This window comes from Nanorana parkeri, unplaced genomic scaffold (assembly GCF_000935625.1).
Source record: "Nanorana parkeri isolate BGI_ZX_2015 unplaced genomic scaffold, ASM93562v1 scaffold711, whole genome shotgun sequence".
NCBI classification, from domain to species: domain Eukaryota; kingdom Metazoa; phylum Chordata; class Amphibia; order Anura; family Dicroglossidae; genus Nanorana; species Nanorana parkeri.
Genome location: NW_017306979.1, coordinates 142,327 through 163,561, shown reverse-complemented (window position 1 = coordinate 163,561; position 21,235 = coordinate 142,327). Strand labels below are relative to the sequence as shown.

The 21,235-nt window shown below is 42.2% G+C and overlaps 1 protein-coding gene across 3 annotated transcripts in view; it reads left to right on the top strand.

The window, feature by feature from the left end:
* The window catches only part of ST13 (suppression of tumorigenicity 13 (colon carcinoma) (Hsp70 interacting protein)), a 38,708-nt gene extending 17,710 nt beyond the window's left edge, over positions 1–20,998 (top strand). For 2 of the 3 annotated variants that reach the window (XM_018563918.1, XM_018563917.1), the window contains 8 exons: positions 5,433–5,517; positions 8,014–8,124; positions 9,726–9,828; positions 9,910–10,026; positions 13,992–14,040; positions 16,688–16,699; positions 16,909–16,988; positions 20,599–20,998. In XM_018563918.1, coding sequence (XP_018419420.1) covers positions 5,433–5,517; positions 8,014–8,124; positions 9,726–9,828; positions 9,910–10,026; positions 13,992–14,040; positions 16,688–16,699; positions 16,909–16,988; positions 20,599–20,727 — 686 coding nt within the window. In that variant the 3' untranslated portion in view covers positions 20,728–20,998. The remainder of the gene's footprint in view (positions 1–5,432; positions 5,518–8,013; positions 8,125–9,725; positions 9,829–9,909; positions 10,027–13,991; positions 14,041–16,687; positions 16,700–16,908; positions 16,989–20,598) is intronic. The other variant, XM_018563916.1, reaches the window with a different exon arrangement.
* Positions 20,999–21,235: the final 237 nt, after the last annotated feature.

Here is a 21,235-nt window from a genome sequence, read left to right as displayed (position 1 = left end):
TATATATATATATATATTGTTGTTCTCTGTGGGGGTCTCCCAGCTGTCAGTTGTTTCCTTTGGCCCTCTTGTCTTGGGCAGTGACAGACTGTTACAGATTTTTACACCAGGAAATGGCAGAGAATTCCCTCCAGCACCTTTTTGACCTGATACACAAGGTTGTGCAGGTGATTAGATATAATTTTGAAGCCTCCAAAGACGGGTTGCTGGGTGGCTTGCATCAACGTTGTCTCTGTCATCATCCACAGGGTCCTGTGATTGCAATGTCGGTCAGTCAATCGTTTCTCAAAGTCTTTACCCTAGCTCCCTTTTTAGGGAAGAGGTTTTCCTGGTCTCCTTTGGATGAGATCATTAAGAATGCCACAAAGCTAAGCCCTCTACAGAAAATGCATATTCCTTTTGTGCACACAAACACCCCATTTTGTTCTCAAGGGAACACCTCAAAGGCCTCTTGCACTTCCAAACAAGCCTCTTCAGCTTAGTCCAAGTGGCCCTGGAGTGCCAAATCTCTGAAATCCACTAATAAGGCTGCTTCAGCGTGAAGGTCTATTCTGTGCACCCCCAAATCCATCTTTTAAGGGTTGACCAGTCTAGCCTGTGTCTCTCCTTGGCCCACACAAATAATTCAAATAGAGATTCTATCATTCTGAAATATTTCTGGGATATATTCAACGGGGAATGCCATAGTATGTGCAGGATTTGTGGTAGAAGAATCATCTTTTTTTAAATTAGCAGGGCCCCTAGGGGGCATTTGTGTGTTGGATTTGCTAGAAGCAAGTAAGGGTTCCACATGAAGTGTCAAGTTATGTGCTGTGTCTTCTACACTGTGTACTGCCTAGTGGTCTCCTGCAGCATATGTACCGTAGTGCAGTATATGTCCAATAATGATGCACAGTAGGCCCTTTAATTGGCATTACATTGTTGCATACTTTTATCCTGTGTTACAGTATTTCCTTTTTAGATGGGAGATCTACAGTCCGTGTTCTGCAGAAATGTCAGCAAATGTATGTAGCGTCTTGGACATGAGGCACACAGAAAACTGGAGGCTAAATCCCCTTCCCCCTGCCCAGTCGTGCTTCATGTTCTCAGGAGATTGGATATCGCCTTCCTTTCTGCTGGTTTTCACTTTATTGGAAAAATGAATTACTGGTAGATTTTATGCCAGATATTTGAAATCCTACAAGTCTTTTCAGTTGTCCAACAAGCACAGGTTTTCCACAGTTCATTCTGTAAACTAGTGTTTCCTCTATAACGGTCCTGTGGTTGGCAGTGACTGTCTGTGTTATACAGGACTCCACTGTTCCGGTGAGGCCAGTATACTTGGGGATTCCTTGCCAAGTCGTCTGGACCGGAGATGTAGCAGTGTCTCCTGCCACTGTCTCTGATGACTCATTTGTTATGAGTGGCTAATAAGCTTTGTGCTGATTTGAGAATTTTCCTCCTACTTCATGGAGGCTCTGCTTGCCTTAAATCGGGCTTCTTGTGACTGGTTTGATATTCTCCCTTTAATCTGGATTTGCCTGTATCGCCCTCTTTTTTGTAAAAATCTATTACACTTTTCTAATAGGAGTCACCCTCTTTTATTCAGTCGTGGGGGCAGGGTCAGTGGGAGTATGCGGTTTCTTACTTTGGTGGCTAGGCACTGTGTTTTTTGCCTGCACTGCCATTTTTTTAAATTTCATGCTACCTCCTTCTTTCCTTGGGAGTTGATGATGCAGTACTAAAGACTCATGCACATGCACCAACTGCAGCCCCTTCTCCCCCGCTGCACCAATACACAGGGTTTCTCTCAGTCTAGGCACTGCTGTAGTTTGCCTCACGCAGCATCTTAAAGGCAGCCTGCATTTGGGGAACAGCACTTAAGTAGTATACACAGTTTTATCTTTTTTCATTCAGCTCGCTGGTTGAACAAAAAAAATTATAACAGATTCCTCCAAAGATAAACCGCATGAATGGATAAATCTCCCACTCTGTGCTTTGTATTCTGACAGTTCCTTCTGCAAAAGGCGATCTAATAATCGTCTTCAGTTGAGGGGATAGGGAAAGTATAATGTCAGTATACCTAGTGACATGAAGCCAAACTCCCCATTGGAGGGGTATGGGGAGGATAGCGATTTACATAAAGCCTTAACGTTCTATATTGTCTCGTTAATAATCTTTTGCAAGCTAATTGTGGAAAGAATGGACAACAGGGAGGTAAAAGTGGAAATGTGCATGCCTGTTTTAAGGTCTAAAAGAGAAAAAGGGTCATGGTTTGTTTTACAAAAAACCTTGAAGCGAAGATTCCTATTTGGCGACTCATTGCTTCTTTAGATTTACAATCCCCACCTGGATGCAGCTTTTTCCCAAGTCTTTAAAAGGAGGAATTTATTATTTTAAGCTGAGGAGAGCATTAAAGTAGTATTAAACTCTCAATCTTTTTTCAATATGAATCCAGATCAAACAAATATATATTTGTATTTATTTTAACTTTTTGCTCAAACACTTAGTCGTCATGTTTCAAAACCGCTCCAAATTTCTTAGCTCAGCTTCCTGAATATCCTATCCAATACAGGATTACAAGCACAGTCTCCAGTAGTGTCTTGGCTTGCCGTGTTTGTAGAGATGCACACCGCTTACTACCACACACAAGGGTGGCTCCATATGACCCTGCAAGGAAAAGGAGCCACCCTAAAACAGTTTATCAGGGCCAGTGCTCAAAGGACCATCTGATTTATGCAGGAAACCTAAAACTTTTAGACATCATGGGGCAGCTTCCGTTGTAAGAGGTTTAATTAGCATTTGAAATAGCTTTAAAACCTTTTGATATGGCTTTAAAGGTACAATTTACAAAAGAAATGGATGTGCTGCTGAAGAGAGCTTGAAATCTACCCTGACAAACCAGAAGCTGGCATTAGCTACCACATGCGTAGCCAGATAACCAGACTACATTTTAGCACAAATAAAGGTGCATGGCTAGGGAAAACTGTTTTGATTTCTTCCTCATCCTTAACAAAGCTGTGGAAATAATTGATGCCTCAACAGATTAAAAATGAGTGAGTACCTGGGGGGAAAAAAGTTGTTACATCTGCTACCAGTTATAAAGTGTAAGCACCTAGAGTGGCTAACTTTATATAAAATTAAAGCAGCAATGATCTTGGAGGCTCCATGGCTGGGTTCATGCAAGGCATTCCAAAATCTGTATGCAGCTTATCTGTCTATATAAGTTTTGGAGGCTGAGACAGATAGCCCAGTGTCATCATGCTGAATCTCAGACCCTTGTCACATGCAAAGCTTCTGCACTTTGATAGCGCTGAAGCTTGCCCACCCCTTTCTACTTTCTGCACATTTTCTACTAGCCAGTAAGACTATCCATCATAGTGACGGGTTAATATGAATGTGTAGAGGTGGGGCTTAGCGATGATGATACAGTAAACGCTCTGTTATCTGGAATTCATCTAACTAGAGCTCTCATCTTACCAGAAAACAAAAATCCCCTCTGTACTCATTGTTCTGCTGATCTGCGGAATGTATTATCCTGGAAACAATCGTGTGTCTCTTTGTCTTAATTTGCTTTGGATTACTGCATTTCAATGTTCATATGAAGTCAATACAGAGTTTATGGTATAGTATGGGGTATGGCATTGGTTGCATCTATTTTTATTACTAACTCTCAAGCAACCATGAACTAAATTTATCCGGAATCTACCAATCCCTGTGGATTCCGGATAACGGGGGAGTTTCCTGTGATAACTGGTGTCAGAGTTTTGCCTGTCATTGTCCTGGAGGAAAGTTTCGAAGACTACTGCAGGTATACCCAGGCACCTCCTAGATGCCTGTACTTGGAGCGGTTTGCCACCCTTCTCCCTAGAGACAGTTTCTTAATGAAAAATAACCATTCAAATTGCATGAAACCAAAACCCCTACCCTTGGCCTGTACAGTTTTAATATGAAAAGGATAAGTGTGTGTGTGTAAAATATATATAAAATAACGTACATATAAATATTTATTTCCCTTGAAAGTTTTCACAGAATGTTGAATCTCATTTGATTTCATTTTGGTGGTTTTTTTTTGTTTGTTTTTTATTCTATTGATCAAAATAAATACTCTTTCCTGCTAAAGTGAAAACACATGTCTATTGTTTTACCTTCAATTTGGTTGATGCACCTTTTGGCAATTTGAGTACTGTGTAGATAAGTCTCTATAAGCCTTGTACATGTGGACCCTGCAATTTTTTTTTCTCTCAGTCCCCAAAAACTACTGAAGCTTTATCAGGTCCTAGGAATTGAGTGCACAACCTTTTTTTTCATGTCATCCATAAATTCTAGAACTGATTGAAGTTTAGATTCTGACTTAACCTTTCACAAATATTGACATGGACATTATTTTTTTTGGTTCATGCTCAGGGCCATTGTCTTGCTGGAAGACAAATTTTCTCTCGGGCCCGTTTTACACCACAAACAGTGCGTTCCAGAGCGGTCACCCTCTGGAACGCACTATCGCATTCCGGCCGGCTCCCTGAGTTCAGGAGCGGGCGTGGCAGTGTATTGAAGTCATAACAGCCCGCAGTGCAATCGCTCGCACCCTAACATGTGGCACATTTGTGCCTGCATTCTGGTCCAGTGCGATCTGAAGAAATGCTGCAAGCACTATTTTTTGCAGATCGCACTGGACCTATATGTCACTCGCTGGGGTGTGGGCGATCGCACTGCGGGCAGTGGGGCGTAACTGCCGTGTTATTGAGTTCAATACACCGCCACACCCCTCCCCCATTAAACACAGGGAGCTGGCCGGAATGCGATACGGGGCGTTCCAGAGGCTGACCGCTCTGGAACGCACTGTTTGTGTTGTGAACCGGCCCTCGAAGCTCAGATTTCTTGTAGACTGCGTCAGGTGTTCCTCCAGGATTTCCATGTATTTTGCTGCATTCATTCTACCCTCACAAAGCTTCCAGGGCCTGCAATATAAAAAAGCACCCCCACTGGATGATGCTGCCACTACTGTGCTCCACATTGGGTATGATATATTCATAATGTTGTGCAGTGTTTGAATTATGCCAATCATCCTCCTTAGCCCTAAACCAAAATGCTCAGTTTTGGTCTCCTCAAACCATAGAACATTCTTCCAGCCCATTTTAATAGCAGTAACATGCTTCACTGGTGTCTAGGGATTCTGCACACTGAATGATGTAGGATAAAACACCCTTCAATTAATAAAATATACTTGCAAAGTGACAATTTGATCAGAATATTTTACCAGGTTAATGAACATTCATCAGATGTTAGGTCATAGTGCAGATGCAAAACCCTCACTCTAGAAGCATGCAAAAGGAATAATATGGTATGATGATGGAAGAATCTGTACTAGGGGGTAGAATATTTTTTTCTTGTATCAGTTAATATTTAATTATTTTACTTTTTGTAACCGTATTCCTTGTTGATTTCCTCTGCAGGTGATTTCCAGAAAGCCATCGATCTGCTAACAGAAGCCATAAAAATGAACCCACGGATTGCCATATTGTATGCAAAAAGAGCAAGGTGAGGTGTGACTTCATGAGAATAGTTTTTAGTTTATGCTTTTTTCTGAGCAAAATGGGACAAATTGAACATGTGGTATGTGATAAAGCATGGGCACACTGCTAGTTACTGCAAAATGTGTTCCCATTCCTCTTTGCACTACATATAAATCTTGTAACTGTGAAGGCCATTCCAAAAGCATAATCTTTTATTTTTTTTAAGTATTCTGTTTTTGATTTATGCAGTTTTCTTGTATCGTATTCTCATTTATATATCCTCTTTCGTCTTCAGTTTCTTTATTGACATGGGGTATTGGGCTTCTCAGTTTGTTATACTTGGTATATTTACCGTAATTCTCCCTTAGCAGCACAAGAAATATAGATATATTTTTAATATGTTCCCTTGCTTTGTACTAGTCATTTATTGTTGTTATTTTTCAGCGCTTTATTTAGCTGCTTAGAGGAGCCCGTGGGGGTGTACGCAGAACACTTTGAGAGGTTTAAAGTGCCAGAGAATTAAACTCTGCAGTAATATTCACTTGGCTTAAAGCTAGCCATACACACATTCTAATACCTTGTTCAATCTACTTTAGGTTTATCAGCAGCTATGCTGAATAAGAACCTATCTAGACAATTGAATTCGTATCTGGTCAGATAGTCATTCATACTACCCATCCCTTTAATTAGAAAATTCACAATGACTCCATCTGCATTTGTAGTTTATATGTAGATTTTAATCCTAACATTTTCTGCATAAACGATTTCTCTGGTGATTGTTATCTGACTTGCTCAACAGATGTTTTGTGGGTTACCTAGCTAATACAGCTGTGTTAAAAATTAAACAAGTAGGCTGTGTCATCTGTAGTGTGTGTATGTATATGCCGTTAGGTCCAGAAAAAAATTGGACAGACACAAGTTTTATTATTTTGACTGTTTACCAAAATAAATTCAAGTTACAGTTAGTTAAAGAATCTGGGATGCAGAGTCTCGGCTTAGGTTGTGGGTAGTACACATCCATATTGGAGGAAGTGTTTAGGAATTACAGCTTTTCTAAAGGTGGCCATACACCTTACAACCATCGCAATACTTTTTTCTTGCGATGGTTGTAAGGTAATTTAAAAAAAAGTACGATCTGCCCATCTTGGACAGGCAGATCGTACTTGCGACTTGATGACTGCAATGCGCACACCGGCCCGTGCAGCATTTATCTTACCAGCAGGCCACATACCCTGCCGACAATCGTACGATTCTCGGCGGGTTTTCAAACCTGCTCGTAAGACAAAAGACATGCGACCATACAGTAGAAACGGTCGCACGCCTTCCATACACCTTGCGATTATCGTGCGATAGCGGGATTTCCCGCAATTATCGTACGATAATCGCAAGGTGTATGGGCACCTTAAGTGATCAAAAGCGATTGGACAATTAGTTTCATGGACAGGTGTGGGCTATTCCTTTTTGTTATTTCATCATCAATTAAGCATGTAAAAGGCTTGAAGTTGATTCCATGTGTGGCATTCCCATTTGGAAGCTGTTGCTGTGAACCCTCAACATGCGTTCAGAAGAGCTCTCAATGCAATTGAAACAGGCCATCCTTACACTGCAAAAAAAAGCAATAGAACATTAGGAGTGGCCAAATAAACAGTTTGGTATATTCTGAGAAAAAAAAGAACGCACTGGTGAGCTCTTCAACACAAAAAGGCCTATAGAGGATTCTCCACAAGGTGCAAACCATTCATAAGTCTCATGAATAGAAAGGCTAGATTAGACTTTGCCAAAAAATATCTAAAAAAGCTAGCCCAGTTCTAGAACAGCATTCTTTGGACAGATGAAACCAAGATCAACCTGTACCAGAATCATGTGAAGAAACATTTATGTAGAAGGCTTAGAACGGCTCGTAATCTGAAGCATACCACATTATCTGTAAAACACAGTGGAGTCAGTGTGATGGCATGGACATACATGGCTTCCAACGCCACTGGGTCACTAGTGTTTAGTGATGATGTGAGGCAATCGGATGAATTCTGAAGTGTATAGGGATAAATTGTCTGCTCAGATTCAGCGAAGTTGAATGGACAGCGCTTCAGTTTACAGATGGACAATGATCCAAAACATATTGTGAGCCACTGATGACCGCTATTAATTTAAAGGGGACAGTCCAGGGAACAGTTCTGCTATAAGTTCATGGTGCGCTATAATTGTGCCTAAGTTCAGACAACGCTCACTGCTCAAGCTCATACAGCTTCTCCCTCCTCCATCAGCCCCAAGAGAAATTTCCGCCCCAGTTAACCAAGGAAAGAGCAGCCCTGGTTGCTAATATTCATTTGACTGCATTAGAACAGTAAAAAATAATGTAATTTTATTGCAATTTGTAATTAATCATCACAGAGTGCACAAGCAATATTATAGGTACCACATTCTGACAGTTGAGTAGTAGATGCATTTCCATGTACTTTAGTATGTGTAAGCTAGACAAATGTGCTATATCTTCTTATGACATAACTTTCTTTCTAAACAGTGTTTATGTGAAGCTACAGAAGCCAAATGCTGCAATCCGTGACTGTGATAAAGCTATAGCCATCAACCCTGACTCTGCTCAGCCATATAAATGGAGAGGCAAAGCACACAGGTAAGTGTTAAATAGCAGACTGCTATAAATTGGCTGTGGATGTTATTAAATTGTATCCTCTATGTTTTAAATAAAGAACTAATCTCTGTCCTGATGGTCTGCCCTATATCTTCTGTAAACAATACCGCTCCTACATTTACTAGACTTCTTTGCTGCAGTTATGAAAAGAGAACACAGCCATTCCCAATTTTTGCATTCCAACATCTCTGCACTTCCAAAGCCAAGCAAGGACCATGTGTTGGCTACTAACTATAGACCTATTGCCCTGCTTAACTCTAACTATAAACGTTTTATAAAGATATAAGTCAACAGATTTGAATGCATCTTTCTATGCCTTGTAAACAATGACTATGTAGGGTTTGTATAGGCAAGATAGCACGAGGAGATATATAGCCTTGCCATCAAACAAATTCAGAAACCTTGCACAAAGCCTTTCATGGGTTGAGTTGATCCCATATGTTCACTTTACTACAATATATGGGATTTACAGGCCCATTTTTCTCCGCACTATGTTCCTTTACTCAAACCCAGTTGCCCAGGTGAAGCAACCCCCAATAACCCCAACAAAACTTCCTCTTTACGCACACACAGTTTGAGAATTATGTTACTTATCTGTACAACAGACGTAGTAGTTTCAACATCAGTCCAATCCTCAAATTGGCCCATGACCTGCAGCCGTGTCCCATTCTGCAGTTCTATGAGTTTGATGGTTGATGGCATCGCCTATGCCTAGAGCCTTCTGCAAGCTTACTTAGAACAGCCCTAGCTTCTCGAATAGTAATTGAAGCAAGGAGTCCTCAGTCTGTGATAACACTGCACACTTCCAAATTTGGAAATTTTCCAAAGCTAAAACTGTATGCTGCTGCTGAGCATGTCTCTGAATTCTATTTGTTGTGCTGCCGGCTTTTATTTTAATATTAATAAATTACCAATTACATTACATTCCACCTCTGAATTCTCAAAGCTGTGTACAAAGAAAGCTGTAGTTCTGTGATTTTTAAATCGTTTCTGGAATAAAATCTTAGATTTAATAGCAAAGCACATTAATGAGAACCCCTTGTTCTTGTCTCACTACTTGGACTTTTACATGGGTAGAGCTATTCAACACTTATAATTATTGCACACCACCTAGTGACCAATTCTGTCTTGCTCTGGACTGTGGCAGTGTCATACAAAACAGGCTCGTTCCTTCAGCATTAACAGTGTTGTCAGATCTGCAGTGAGCCATCATTACTCCATACAGCGCCGAGCCTCCAGTACGCGGGCACCTGCTGCCATTTTTCTGCACCCCAGTTCCTATGGTTTCATGCACAGTTAAGTTGCTTAGCCTTGTTTTCACGTCAGAGGTATAGTTTTTTGGCTGCAGAAAAATGGCAGCAGGTGCTTTTGGACTGAAATATTTTGTCAAAATATCACAGCTCTGAAAACTGAAAAATGCCTGCTAACAAAGAGGTATTATGGGCCTGGTATTTAAGTGGTTAAAAGAGGTAGACAATACTTAATAACCTTTTATAGGATAATAGAAATAGAAGGATAACTGAGAACCCCAAATAAGTTTGATTCAGTAGACTTTCTACCATTCATTCTTCGCTGCTTTGCAGGCTCCTAGGACACTGGGAAGAAGCAGCCCATGACCTGGCCATAGCATGTAAACTGGACTATGATGAAGACGCAAGTGCAATGTTGAAAGAAGTGCAGCCACGTGTAAGTTGATTAGACGCTGGTATCTGGCAATCAAATGTTATATGTTTCACATGTACATCTTATTGATGCAAATCTTTTCAGGCTTTAAAAATTGCAGAACATCGTAGAAAATATGAGCGCAAACAAGAGGAAAAGGTGGCCAATGAAAGAAAAGAACATGTAAGAAAAGCTAAAGAAGAACATGAAAGAGCACAGCAGGTGAGTGGATTTTGACAAGTGTGAATATCAAGAATCAGTGGACCAGTTATTACAGTCAGATAATGACGGCTATGATGCTTGTGTTTACTAGAATAAAAATGATTAAAATACTTTTAGCCCTGGTTCGCACCTAGGAGTTTTTGAGCAGTTCGAAAAGCGCTTTTAAATGGCCAACACAAGAAATCCCATTATTTCCAATGGCCCCGGTTCACACCTGAGCAGAAAAACGCCTAGCAGGAAGACGCCTGAAAAGATACAGGAGCTTCTTTGGGCAGTTAAAAGCTTTCCTCCCCATAGACTTCATTTGGAAATGACCAAGCACGCGCAACAGAAGCATGTTGCACGTTTTCGTGAGCATTTTTGCACGTTTATACACGTGTCCTCCCATTGCCCTCAATGGTTTATGAGCTGCCAATCAAAACACGCTTCATGTACGCGCGTTAAAACACGCATACAAATGTGCATAATGCGCATACACACGCAAATAACCGCATGCTGCTAATGCGCGTACAAATGCGCAAAAGCGGTGCCGCCTAGGTGTGAGCCAGGGCAAAGAGATTTAACTTCTCAATGCTGGGGAATGATCTACAAAACTAAGATTGGAAGAACATTTTATCAATAACAAAAATGGGAATGTTTACATTGATTTTATTGAAATATTGCAAAATACTTTAACTTGGCCAATACATCTAAAAGGCTAAAACAAAGCGGTTTCTAATGTAAAGAAAAAACCCATAAACTATAAGAATGGCATTTAAAAATGTAAAACTCAAGGAACACTATCTAAAGTTGCAAAGAATGCCACAAAAGCTGTAGAATGGAAATCATGTTTCCAAAAAATCAGAATAAACACAAAATTCTTCAAAGGAGAACTATGAGGTGAGTGCTTTTCACTCACCTCCTCCTAGTTCTAGCCGACCTGTGACAATGAGACTGCCACAGGTCAGCTCAGTAGATCGGGAGGTGAGCGAACACATACCGGCGTTCGCTCACCTCTCGATCCTGTCACGGCTCTCTGCTGTGACAGGAGAGGGGATGGATTCCCCACTCCGATCCGCCAGCGCTGACTGGCGGAACGGAGGGGGCGGGTACAGCTGGCTCTGCCTCTAGATAGGCAGAGCCAGCTGTCAGTCACGCAGCTGGGCGGATCCAGACATAATTGTCGGGATCCGCTTCAGCTGCGGCGTCTCAGGATAAGGCGAGCAGCAGCTCGCGTTATACTGCGGCGTCTCAGGATAAGGCGAGCAGCAGCTCGCGTTATACTGCGGCGTCTCAGTATACCTATACTGAGCCTAGGGTGACGGGAGGACGCTAGTTTGTGTCCTCCCGTTACCCTAAGGAGAACTATGGGGAAAAGCCTTAAGCCCATATTTCTCCTTTGATCCTCCTACAGCACTTCTGCAGCATGAAAGCTCCTTCAGTTGCCTATTGGACTAGCATTCTGATAGCTCACCCCAAACTGAAAAAGAACACAGAAGGCTGGCAACGCTGCTTCTAATTGTGAGGCAGTAGCTTGGCGTTGTCAGTCTGAAAGAGGAAGCGCTGTTACTGGCAGGATCTCCAGGTAAGAAACTTTGCAACAGATTCACAAAAAATATTTGCTTAAGAAAATTGTATTTAACTAGTTTAAAATATATTTTGGGTTTTACATACACTTTAAATTGGTGTCACTTGCAACCTTCTTTAAAGCCCACCTTCAGCCGCAGCCTCTTCCCCCTCCGCTCTGAGGCTCGCCGATGTCTCCAAGTCCTAATGCCTTGCATTATATGTGACGACGCATGGGAACGGTACACGATTTGGGGAGAGGGGTGAACCCCATTAAGTGCGGCCTTCCATGTTTAAAGCAGAACTCCAGGATGTGCAGAAATTAACCTGTTTTGTCTTGGTGCCGGAATAAAGAAAATATACTCACCTGATCCTTGGTCCTGCTGCAGTCGGCGCTCATCTCTCTCTCTCCCCCTCTCCAGCTGTGGTTTGTCCCTTGGCATCCTCGCATCTAATGCAAGTGAATGGACCTTGCATTAGACGTGATGTCATGGGTCCTTAGACCGCTGGAGCCCAGGGAAGAAAAGGCTGCAAGGAAAGGTCTAACAGCCTGGCAAGGTTGAGGATCAGGTAAGTTTATCTTCCTTAAAAGAGAACTATGGCTCAACCTTTTTTTTGCCATAGTTCTCTTTAGGGTCACAGGAGGACGTATACTAATGTCCTCCTGTGACCCAAAACTCAGCATATAGTGGGCTATTGCCCTCTATATGCTGACAGCGCAGAGCCGCGCTGCAGCCAGGACGGATCCCAACAATATTGTTGGGATCCACCCGCCTGCCTTATTGACAGCTGAATCTTCCTCTCTAGAGGCAGAGCCAGCTGTGCCCGCTCCCTCCCCCATCCCACCCTCCAGTCTGTGCTGGAGGAACGGAGAGGGAAGGAGGGATTTCCTTTTGGGGAGCGGTGACCGACAGGGAGATGATCTGTAACTGAGCGATCGGCGTTATATGATTACTCGGTTCCCGATCAATAGAGCATACGTGTGACAGCTTGTCATAAGTCGGCTCTAATTATGGGGATGAATGTATTTCACTCTCCCCATAATTCTCCTTTTAATCCATCCCCTAGATGGATGCACTTAGCCTGTGCAGTGTGGGGGTAGCCCAACTGCAAGAATTAATTTTTGCTAGGGATGCACCGATACCAGTATTGGTGCTGATACTGGGCATTCCCATAAGTACTCCTACTTGTGAAAATGCCCCGATAATAAAAACCGATACCGGCACTTTACATTTTTAAGTGGAGGCGGCTGCCTTAAGGTCACACGCTTGCTGGGGACCTTGCAGCTGCCGTTTGGGGAACCATGTGGCACCTGTTTACAGTGCCAGCCTGCACATCTACCCTCCTGAGACACTCCACACCCCTCCTGAGGGCCCCCTGCCTGAGACATCAGGCCGGCACCCACGAGTGGCAGAGCAGCAGCACAGGATATGTAGCAAATTTGAACACTATTATTCTTCATTGCTGTAGAATGTATTGCTGGGATTTGAAGTCCTCTATAGATGGTGGCGTTCTGTATTTCTATATAATGTATTGCTGAGATTTGTAGTCCCTCTACAGCTTGGAGTCAGTGGCAAAACTTCCAGGGTCGCAGCATTTGCCACTGGGACCAGGCCTTGGTGCTTCGCCACTGTCCTAAAATCCATTAGTCTGTATGTTTTAGAAAAACTGTCACATGACCAAAAAAAAGGTATAGGTAATTGGTATCAGTGAGTACTTAAAGTGACATTAAACTCTCAGATTTTTTAACATAAAACAATACTGTAATGTGTGCCTTACTGTAATCCATGGTTGTTTCCCTTCTCTTTGCTGCTCTTCCTTTTAAATCCTCATGTCTTCTCATGCTTGGGGAGAACTTCCCTTTGCAGCTGAGTGCCTCTTCCTGTAGTGCTGGCTCAGGTTGTGAACCTTCACACCGACACCATGTAGCCATTCCAGAGACAAGGCAGTCAGCTGCAAAACAGAAGTTCTGCCCAGCATGAGAAGAGATACGGATTTAAAAGGAAGAGCAGCAAAGAGAAGGGAAACAACCATGGATTACAGTAAGGCACACATTACAGTATTGTTTTATGTTAAAAAAAAATCTGAGGGTTTAATGTCACTTTAAGGAAAAGTATCGGTACTTGTACTTGGTCTGGAAAAAATGGTATCGGTGCATCCCTAATTTTTTCACATCCTGGAGTTCTTCTTTAATACTCGCCTTCCTCCTTCCTGATGTTCACTGTGTAGCCCTGCCTGGTACCGCACACCCTTTCCAGCAAAAACTCTCCAACTGTCTCACCTTCTTAGTATACATGATGCAGCCTGATTCTTTCCTATGGGTGAGCTGTATTCAGCTGACTAGCTGAATACAGCTCACCCATAGGAATAGTTAGTTATGTGTAATGAATTCAAAATAATTTTTTTTTGTATGCTAACAGGAGGAAGAGGCCAGGCGTCAAGAAGGTGCCCAGTTTACAGGTTTCCCAGGTATGGCCTTTAAAGCTTTAAAACGTATTTTCTGCCAAGAACATACACAGGTATTTTTACAGCATAGTGTAGTGGTAAATATTACTGTCAAAAGTTGTCCTTTTAACTTTTCATTAATATCCACTTGGTTTAGATAAGCTTGTATTCGGTATCTGGGAAAGCTTTGTTACTTCCTAATAATGCTAAAACTTGTTAGCCAGGAAGTCTGTCTAATATAGTGACAGTTGCATTCTTCCCCCTTCCCCAGTGACCAAGTCTCTACAATCCATACCTGTTGGGTTTTTTTTTTTATTTTTAAATCGTTAGGTTTTCTCAAGGTTATACAGGCATGTTGATGTTTGAAGTACGTTGTCATTCATTTGTTGTATAAGGACTGTCTTTTTCTCACAAAATGTTAGAAAATGAACTTACCCACTCCACTTTGTCACCTCTCCCTGCCCCCACTGTTCATACCTTTTATACTGCAAGTGCTCACCGCTAACCCCCACCGACTGTGTACAGTCCCTACACTGTACTTCAGCCATGACCGTTCTTCCTTCCCTCTGTCCAGCTGTAGTTCATCAGACGGAGATTTTCCTTCACTGTCTGGATGTGTTTTGGGCCATGAGAGGTTCTCTCAGCGTCTGCTTCTTCCAGAAAGACTGACTCATTCTGCATGGTCTCCATAAAGGCAAACCAGCTTCTTGTTCCCCTATTTTTTGGTAGCTTAGCCTTAGACAGACCTTTCCTAAAGCCCATTTCCACTTTTGCAGAGGTATGTTTAAAAAAACCGTGCCAGCAGTGTACACTGAGCGTACATGCATGTAGCAGGCATATGCAGTTTCTGTATATGAACTTACTTTTTTGTTCCTTCCATCTCCTCATGACTCTTTTTAAAATGGCTGCCTATGTGCTCTGTGCAGATTACAGGCTACTATGCACAGTGGGAACTACAATGTAGGGCATGGAAAACTGCATTTCCCACAATGCTATGCTTCCCTCGTGCATGAGCTTCTCTGTGGAAAGTCAGATTTCCCCCCTCCCATTCATTAATATTCATAGGGACAGTGCACCTTACACAGTGTAAAGTGACCTGCTGATTTTTTATTTTTTTTTAACCTGTGACTACAGTTGAAGGAATGTTCTGAGCGATTATACACATCATATTTTTTATACGGCAGTTTTGTTGTGGTGATCACCTCAAAATCCATAAGGGCCCATTCATACCTGCACCTACAGTGCGTCTGTGCCTCCCGGCCGCAATGTGCTTCTATGCAGCACAACGCACAGTACTGCGATACTGTGCATCCACTACTTTTTTGCACTGCCACACACGGTATTACAGTACCACGCATTGCCAATTTTGTTGTGGTGACCCCCCTCAAAATCCATAAGGGCCCATTCACACCTATGCGTTGTGTTAATCGCACGGTACCGTAAGATTAACGCATGCTGTCAACGCACCTACTGTGCATTACAGTGTGTCGGCTGCATTTAGATTCATTTGAATGGCACTCCAATGTACCGCAAGGCATGATACCACATGCGCTACTTTTTTCTACTTCACCACAATGCGCAGTATTGCTCTACCACGCATTGCGGTCACCTGACACATGGTGGGTGCGTTGTGTGATAGCGTGCATTAATCGCACGGTTCTGTGAGATTAATGAAACGGGCACTGAAAGACCCCCTTATCCAGGCAGGCAACCTGGCTGCCAAAGAGGGTGTAGGTGGCGTGGTGCAGCGAGCTCTTCCTCTTTTCCACTCTTTCCTGTCAAGGCGCTCTGTTATTGCCTCTTGGGCTCTTCAGTAACGGGCTACTCTTTCTCAGATCTGCAACACTGCCGCCTGGTCTTCTAATCACGTGTTTTTCAAAGTTCTACCAGGTGGAAATTCAAACCTCATCTGATGCCAGCTTTAGATGAAAAGGTCCTTCAGGTGGCTGTTTGAGCTGCAGGCAACCCCTAGTTATGATGTGTTTAGTTGGCCTGTTTGGATGTGTTTAATGTTGTCGACACAAACTTTTGCTTCACAAACATAAGCAAAAATTCACTTTGCAAAGGGAACCTTTTCTGCTCCTTTTAGTAAATCAGGGTCACTGTTTGTTTACAAATGACATATGTAGTGGGATATGGTCCTTTCAATATATCTTTACCTTTACAAGCTGTTTGACGGTTACATGAGAAATGAGGTTGAGTGTGGTGAGTTGTAAAGTTGTGCATTTCAGGCAATAAAAACATTTTGATTGAAAAGCTTCACTAGATACAGCATACTCGCTTGTAGCTGCCAAGTTGCACTGACTTGATGCAAGCTACAAATCCATGCTGATTAGTAGATGAGAGATACTGATAACACAGTTAAGTTGGAATCTCTCATAGAATGGTTGGTTTTGGCATGTTGTTGATTTTTAATCATTAAACGTTGCCTTGTTCTGCCATGTTTCTCTGTGTGCAGGCGACCATATTGGTAGTTGCAGGGTTCTTCTTCCTCATGTCAGAAAGGCATCATAGTGACATGACCTAAATCTCTCACTTCAGATGTCATAAGACTAGCAGTCAGAGGCAGCAGTGCCTCAGATCTCACATTACAGATATACAGCTATAAGGCTGAGGGACAGGAGTGCCTGGGCACACTCGCATACCAAGCAGTGCACCTTTTTTTTAGCAGGAGGAATTCCAGGTAAAAAAGGTACATTCTTCAAGGTACTGCTTAGGCAATTAACTTTTTCAAAATTCATGTATAACTTTGAGATTGTAAATGGCATTACAGCATGTAATAAAATGTCTAATATTTCCATAATGCTATGTTTTCCTGGTTCATAATACCTAAGCGTATTTTCTCTCCCAGTGTATTTTCAGTGCAAACTAATAATACCGAGTTTCTTGTAGGGGGATTTCCTGGTGGCTTTGCTGGGATGCCAGGTGTTGGTGACATTCTCTCTGACCCAGAAGTTTTGGCTGCAATGCAGGTATAAGTCCAGACTAGTTTTCCAGAATCCACAGATTACTACACGGTATAAATGTGTTTTCTAACCTGGTCTATAAGTTAGAATTTGATTTGCAAGGTGTGATATTTTTTTGCAGTTTGTGCTTAAAGGGTCAGGCCAACCAAAACTGATATTTTACTGTTTGAAAAGTGGAGTTTAACGCTAAATCCTCTACCAATTTCTTTTTTTGAGATCACTATGCTGTAGTTCAGCACACCTGCTTGGGCCTTTATGAAGGGTTTCACTGTCTGTTGGATTATCCATTTATATTCAATTATGCAGCTGGAGTATCTTCTGCTTTCTCATTGGGCTGTATATAATTTTCATTACCTCTTTGGAACTGACGGTGATTTCTAACTAGAAGTGTATTTATCACACAAATGGCTAGTCAACATTACAAATATATATGTTCCTCCCCTATGTTTATTGGGGGACACCGCATCAGATCTTTGAGTATACGCCCTGCCTCTAGGTGGTTGGACACTAGTCAGATCAAAAGGCAAAGCTGCGCCTACTGGCTATATCCTCTGCACATGCCAAATAATGACCACTTTAGCTTAGTGTCTTTAGCAGGTAGACATCTTTATATCTGGGTCTGCTGGATCAAGACGTGGAAAATTTCTTCACAAGCCTTCATCATCATCTATTAACAGCGGCTGGTTGTGTCATATCTAACCCCCCAGATCTCATTTTAAACTTTGGTACCACTCTAGGGCCTCACCACTGTGATCATCCTAACCTGTGGGTGCTCACCTCTCCGGGTGCACCTACTGTAATTAACACTATGTAATGAGGCCACAAACCGCTGTTTCCAAAACATCAACTTTATAGTTCAAGTGTAACAGGGAATACTCCACCTAGCACCTTTCTGATGCAGTTCACCCCCTAATGGAGCCTAATCATAGAACCATTGTATGATTAAGTTCCACTGGGGAGCAAAAGGCGTAAGAAAAAGGCGCTGTAATATAAGAGAGACGTCACCAGCACAACAAATTCCTTAAAGAATCGTCAATCGTAGATTTATTTGAAACGGATGTCAAAAACACAAGCGCTTTTGGAGCCCTTCATCGCTGTAGGAGCAAAATCAGCTGGTCCCCTGAGCACTGGTGCCGACTTCCTGTTTTATAGTGACTCCTTTCTCAAGCAGAGTGCTATGCAGTCACCCTTGTGTGTGCTAGTAAGCTGTGTGTGTCTTCACAAACACACCGACACAGCAAGGCAAGACACTCCCCTTGCCCCCTCTCCTCCATTTTCCAAGCTAGCAGATGGATAGCTGCTGGAGTCTACTCTGTGCTTTGTGATCTTGTACTGGACAGGATGTTCAGGGAAGCTGAGCTGAGAAACTTCTAAGCAGCTGTTCAGAAACATGATTGTAAGGCCCCATTCACACTGAGCGATTTATCGCGCGGTAATTCCCGTGATATCGCGGCTATTTACCGTGCTATATCGCTCTCCAATGCATGGCAATGGGACTCTGTCTGTCACAGGCTGTGTGTCGCTACAGCAGGACCCTTTTTGGCGCGTATTTTGCCGCGATTCTAGCTTGCTCAATGCAAGCATTTGCGCGATATCGCGCAAAATGCAAATCGCGCAATTTGCTCAGTGTGAATGGGGCCTAAGTGTTTGGGCAAAATGCTTTGCTGGGCAATGTATATTTGTTTGATCTGGATTCATTATTGAACAAAAGTTTGAGAGTTTAATACTACTTTAAGGACCCAGTGCACAAAAAGCTAAAATATGTGCTAACATTTTTTTATTTTAATAGCCGATTCTGCTTTGTGACCAGTGTGTCCCTGGGTGTAGGGCTGCAATGGAATGGGCAAAAGTAATATGTTAGGGCCTGGCATATGAAAGCTTACTGACGCACCAAACAGTATATGCGTTTCCTTTCTGGATAGAGGATGAGTGATTCCTCATTGCTTTGCCTCTGTGGCCTTTAGTAGAGTTCTCTGGGTCAATTGCTGGTCTGTAACGGGTTACTTGTTCAACTTTTGTTTACAAGAGATATAAACAGTGGAGTTCTCTAAACATATATCTGATGGCATCCTGCCACAGTCCACAGGTTCATACCCAGTCAAGGCCTTGGTTGCACGAAGCACTCCATACTCTCTAAATTAGGCGTTTCTATGGAGGATCAAGCTGGAAGGAATTTCTACCATTCTGCTGGCCCAAGACTGACCAAGAAGGTTCTGCTACTGAGACATGACTTCTCTGGTTGCAGACCTCCTCTGGCCTCGGCCCTTCTGTGTCTCTGGGTCCAGTATTCCATTTTCCACTTCTCGCTTTTTGGCTTTAACAAAATGGTGCCTTTATCCAATAAGCTGTTTTTCGCCACAGGCACAAGGTGGTCTAACAGCCTCATCCTTCCTTCCTTTAAACCAAAGGTTGTATCGTCCTATCCTGGAGTGGATATTTTGCTGTTTTTTGTCCTTCTGATCCTAATGAGATTGTCCTGGATGTGCAGGCAGCCAGGATCTTCCTCTCTTCTGTAGTCTCCTCCCTTAAGACCAGCTCACTCTTTGTCTTCTCAAAGGGCTCCAACATCCTACAAGGCATAGTGGTATACCCAGAGGTCTGATGATCTATATCCTGTAAACTCTTGCAGAAAAGGAATTTACAGGAAATATAAAATCATTTTTTTTAGTGCTGTATTTAGTGGTTTGCCTGGAATTACAGTTTAATATATTTATCTGATGGCTGTGACCAACATAATGTGCCCTCCTTTGTCCCAATGCATGGCATCCTCTATAGTTTAAAAAAGGCATGTAAAAATGTGTTATTCTACAAATAAAGTATCCTTTTAAAAGCTAACCCTCTAATAACCACACACAGCATTACAGTCACAAATATACAGTGCTTATATAAATGAACATTCTCTGCCATTCACTGGGTTAAACATTCATTTACATTTGAACTTCAGACAGCAATTAAAGACACACATTAATGCAGCTCTGTAACCATTCATACATCATAAAATGTATTTTTGTAAATGCGGCAGTGTAAGTTCATGAATTTGGCTTGGCATTGCCCTCTCGCAGTCCCTGCACAGCTGTGCTCAGACTGAGAGAGGCAGAAGCACACATAGAACCAGTTGTGATGCAGTGCTCTTGTGCTAATTGAGAATCTGCTGATAGGCAGTGAAACCAGAGTGACAGTGGCAGGAAGATGAACTTATCAGTTTGCTGCTTCTCCTTTCACTTTCAAAGCACAGCCTGGGGAGGACAAGAGTTGTAAATGTTACTAAACTGCAGCAAAGAATAATAAGGTCTTTGTGGCAGAGCTGTGTATATCTTGGGGCCGGATAAACAAAAACAAATACCTTTATCGGGTAAAATAGCTTCCATATCTGTTTAGTTAGCTGTGTTTGTTAGGGTCCAGCTTTAAGATTGTTTCCACCATGTTACTGTATATGTACAGTTAGGGAATATCATTGAATCCAGGACAGCAAGTGTACATGGATTCAATATAGAGGACAGCAAATGTACACAGATTTAGTTTACTGAGCAAATGTACATGTGCTATTCTATAACCATGTATGCCACATTACATTAATAGCATATGCTTTTAATGTGTATTTCTTTATTCTGCTTAGGATCCTGAAGTCATGGCTGCATTTCAGGATGTAGCTCAAAATCCAGCTAACATATCAAAGTATAACACCAACCCAAAAGTGATGAATTTGATCAGCAAGCTATCCAGTAAATTTGGAGGCAGTGCATAGAGTGCAAGAGCATCTGGGACACAGCAGTGAAGAAAGAAGACCTCATGGACTTTTTATGTACACTTGGTGATTTCTTTCCATCTAATAATGCTTACGAAGTGGTTATAAAATGCTGTATTGCAGATACCAAGGGATATATAAGGTGTAACAGTTGGCACAATGTGTTTAAAAAAACAATAGCGTACCTGTATTTTTTTTAATTTCCTGTATGGGTTACTATAAGAATGTTATCTGTCAGCAATATTTGAGATGCAATAAAATATACCAATCTGCAAAATATACAGTAATGTTCATGGTTTGTGTACAAACTGCACTGAATTATTTACAGAAGCCTGCTGGTATGAGCACCCCATAATTTAGGTAAGTGGGTGTAGTTGGAGGGTGGAGGGCTGCAGAATGGCTCCATGTTGCATCCTAAATATGGGTGTAGCATGGAACATGGTATGAATGGTGGAGAATTTAGCATTTAATGCTATTGTCCCTTTCAATGGAACTGTACTAGCTCTTC